Source organism: Zea mays, chromosome 3 (assembly GCF_902167145.1).
Source record: "Zea mays cultivar B73 chromosome 3, Zm-B73-REFERENCE-NAM-5.0, whole genome shotgun sequence".
NCBI classification, from domain to species: domain Eukaryota; kingdom Viridiplantae; phylum Streptophyta; class Magnoliopsida; order Poales; family Poaceae; genus Zea; species Zea mays.
Window position 1 is genome coordinate 201,429,332 of NC_050098.1, and position 4,426 is coordinate 201,433,757.

Here is a 4,426-nt window from a genome sequence, read left to right on the forward strand (position 1 = left end):
CTTAACAGGATCTGTCTAAGTGTCCCAAGGACCTCGGATAAACCACTTACAACCAGGATCGCATGATTAAGTAAACACAAATCACACACCAACAATTTGCAGCGAAAATCTTATTACCAAATTTTACAAGTTACAACAAATTTAAATTATATTTATCGGAGTGATTACAAAAGTGGTTCAAAGAATAAACTTTGAAATGTTATAAATTATTTATAAGTTTGAAATATATGCTAGCTCAGTGACAATCCTCAATAAGAAGTATAGAAGAAGTACTTAGACTTATAAGAAGGCCATGCCCACCGGCGCTAAACACCAATCACAATCAAAGTGACTCATAACCTGCAGCAACAATGGGAATAAAACCCTAAGTACGCAAGTACTCAGCAAGACTTACCCGACTAAAGAAAAGACTCTCAAGAGTATGCTAGTTTTAAAAGGATTCAAGGTAAGGCTTATCAAGAATCAAGGACTCTGTTTGCATAAAAGCTTACTATGAGTGGATCCTTAAAAATCCATTTTGACTTGTCAGGTTAAGTAAAGTTACCTGCATCTAGAGTTCTTTCTACCCTAGTTCAAGCACTTGGCCTATACTAGCCGTCTTTTATCATCCCATCAGTTCACTGGATTGCTACGTGTAAGTCAGTGACCAATTCTTCATATCTGAGAAGTAACGGCGATCCGATTCGATTAATACCCAGCTGGGGTCTCCAACCACACGACATATGTAGCACTTAACCCTTGCATATGTCAACTCGCCACCGGGTTTCTTAAGACCAGACCGGGTTCACGCCAACCGAGAGCACAGATACACCACCGTCCAGCCTCTTGTCGCGGAGGGTACACGCTACTCTCGCCATCTCTCCACTCCCATTGTGTGTTGGCCTTTCTGGTATTAGTCTGCCCGAGGCAAAGCTTACCCATGACAAGGCATGTGGCCAGTTAAAAGGTCCTCGATCATCAAGCCTACATTGGCACGGTCCTTAATCGACTCAAACGGAGACACTACACCGAGACTCCCTTCTCATGCAAGTCAACCGCCCGGTCTCAGCTTTATTATTTAAACTCAAAGTTTGGTACCTGACAGAGGTACATATTTTCCGATGTTGAACCCATCAAGGCCCTGATGGATCCACCATCACAAGTTTTTCTTTGTAAAAATTCCCATCCACTTTGAAGCATCATCTTTTGTTTTAAAACAAAACATTTTGTTTTTCTAAAGCAAGGCTAAGCATCATAAAAATCCTTTTTATAAAAGGGTGTCAAGGAAGAGTAATCAATTTTCCAAGAAAGGAAATGCATCAATTGTTTAGCACACAACTCCTATCACCTAATGCATCATATAAGGTGATAAAGATTTTTAAAACAACAAGGAGGTGGCAAATGCATCGGGCTTGCCTGGATAACACTAGGTTAGTGTTTGTTAGGCGACGTCTGCTTGACGACCATCCTTTGTCTTGGCACTCGTTCAGATTGTCCATCTTCAGGTGGATCCACCAGCATTATCTTGTGGAGAAGCTCACGCGCAGCGACATCTTGTGGCCGACTCAACTTTGGTTCTCCGCATCACGTGGTCAATTCACGTACCTAAATGATTTGCATAATGCACATGAATGCATAGAAACAAGAAGAGTACAAGACTAAATATTGCTACACGATAGCGAACCAAACACTTAGTGGCGAGGCACATAATAGCACTTAAAAGAAATTACTAGGTGTCAAGATCACATTAAAACTATAGTTATGGTATTCTAGCTTAATTGGATCCAATTCTAACGGCAAACCATAGCGAACCATTTATAAGCACTCTATCTCTCTTGACTAGAGCACAACATCTAAACTCAAACTAAAAATAGAAACCATTCCATTAGCTTCTAGAATTACTATTCTCAGCTATTATGCATAAGTCCCACTAAATTAAATATTTCCTTTATCCTTAATCTAATAAGTAGAACATTATCATACAATGTAAAGTTCTACGAAACTACTTTCCTAATTATTTTGGATAGCCACAACCAAGATAAAAATAAACATTTAGTCATGACTACTAATTTAACTAATCAATATCTGACGATGACATTTACCGATAACAGATATAGATATACCAACTATTAACGTGGAACATCAACTCTGTCGTACAAACGAACTGACACAGTTAACATCTTAAACCTAACAATAGCACCCAACGCGACTACTCCAAAATTATGAAAATAATCACATCGCATTCATCGAACTAATTCAATAATACTAGACGCATTCATTCATCAATCCAATAATTAGGCTAACAGAAATATGAATCGGCTTACCCATGCTAAATTTGACGCGCTATCCGCGAATACGGCAAGGATTCTAGTTCAGCCCTTGTGTCGAGTACTTGGTGAACATCACGCTGCTAGCTTCGTCTTCACCCGACTCTTGGGATTTCTTGATGACACACGGAACGACGACGAGATCGAGTCTGGAGCGAGCTGGCGAGGTGTGGTCGAGCAGGTTAGTGCGAGCGCTGGCGAGGACACGAATCCAGTGAGGGCTCCGGCGACGGCGAGGTCACGAGCTCAAGCGACACAAGGTTAAGCGGCGAACGCGTTCGGCGTGCATACGTGAGCCGAACCGAACGCGAGGAATCGATGAAACGAAATTCGTCGACAAGCACCATGGAGGAATCACCGACGTTGCCGCACACACGACGACGAACGACGACAACCGGCATGGAGACCCAACGCGACTAAGGAAGGGGTTCGATGGTTCAACAACACCGGCGAGGTCAACGACAAGCCGACCAAACAAAACTCCACGACGCCGACCGGCACACGGACCAGAGAACGACGGCTGGCAAGCTGGAGCGCTGTGATGGGGCGAGGTGGAGCAGGGACGCACGCACGACCATCAAAATTCATGGGAAACCACGGCCGACTCAAGGAATCCGGTGAGCAGCAGCCATGGAAGAGGGGGTCGGGGAGCAGGACGAGCGTCATGGGAACTAAGGCGAGGTCGCGGCTCGACGGGGACGGCCTCGGATCTGGCTAGCCGAGCGCACGGTGTCAACAACAGGGGACGTGGACGCGAGCTGGGCACCATGAGTGGGCTGCTCGGCCACCAGCGAGGGAGTACGCCGAGCGGGGGAAGCCGCCATGGGCGAGGTGGAGGTCCGGCCGGCGCGCAGTTCGAGCAGGGGCTTGGAGCTCGCGCCCAGCAAAGAGGGAGGTGAGCTGAGGAGGCGCGGCACGCGCAGGGAGACGAACTCCGAGGGAGGAAAGGTCCGCAGGAAATCCGGCCAGGAACACGAGAGCAGGATCCCAAGCCGACCATGGGAGATGGGCATCAGAGAGAGAGCAGCGCCGGGGAGGGATGAGGAGGGAGCTCGGCGCGCAGAGGTGCGAGCCAGGCGCGCGACAGCCATGGAGAAAGGAGGGGCGCCGAGTGGAGCAGAGCAGCAGGAGCGCGCACATGCCGTGGTGGCCAAACGGAGCGTTCGCTCGGTGAGAGACGTGAGGGAGACGGTACGAGGAAAAATCAACAGAGGGCAGCGGCGGATAGAGGATAAGGCTGTAGGATATTTTCTCTCTCCTTTTTTTTCTTTTTTTTTGACAGAGAATCACATATATTTTGGAATTGGGATTTTTAGCGATAGGTAATGGGTCGAATCAAACGAAATCGGTAACAATATTTGGACACGATTTGATTTGGTGAATAGTCTGAGTCAGATGAATCCGCACTATTAATTCACTTTTGAAGATTTAGATCGATGTGAGAAACAAATGGACCGAACCAATATGATATTAACTTCGGTATTTTTAGACTGTATTTAGTCCCGTCTAATTTTTACGATCCTCAGCAGCTATCGATTAGTTGATTTGACGCCAAAGATAACTTGCTGAGAGGAACGATTCACTTAATCAGCTGACGCATCGTTCTGTTCGAACAGCGCGGGGCTCCAAATTTTACATAAAATCATAAGTCTTCTGATTTTCGTATTCACTTACGCACGCGATCCGAACAGTTCAAAATTCGCCAGCGGCGAAGATTCGATAATCCAAAAGTTTCTCGAACCCCTTTTTAATTGCTTAGATTATGGAAATGAATATGACACCAAACTCAAACTTCTGCGAGATGATTAAAATTTAGTGTCCACTTTATTTACTGATATCCCACGCTTAAATCCATAATCGCTATTTACGGAAGATAAACACCAGGGGTGTTACACTAGTTTTCCTAATTAGTTAGCCAAGGGGTCACATTCCTCCCTTGTGGTGGCACGTGTTTCTCAAGTTAAGCTCCATGTTCCAATTAAAATATAATGATCTTGACATGAACATAAATAAAATAACAGAATAATTGGAACATGAATATAATGAAATATTAACCCAAAACCATATAAAGCAATAGCAAAACTACTCAAGTGATTCAGGGGTAAACAAGGCAAAAGATA

General features: G+C 44.9%; 1 protein-coding gene across 1 annotated transcript; it reads right to left on the minus strand.

Annotated features, from left to right (window-relative positions):
* Positions 1 to 2,236: 2,236 nt before the first annotated feature.
* Positions 2,237 to 3,466, minus strand: LOC100382697 (uncharacterized). The gene has a single exon (NM_001175421.1). It carries the CDS (start codon positions 3,304 to 3,306, stop codon positions 2,884 to 2,886), a length of 423 nt encoding a protein of 140 aa, NP_001168892.1. The 5' UTR covers positions 3,307 to 3,466; the 3' UTR covers positions 2,237 to 2,883.
* Between the last annotated feature and the right edge of the window lie 960 nt (positions 3,467 to 4,426).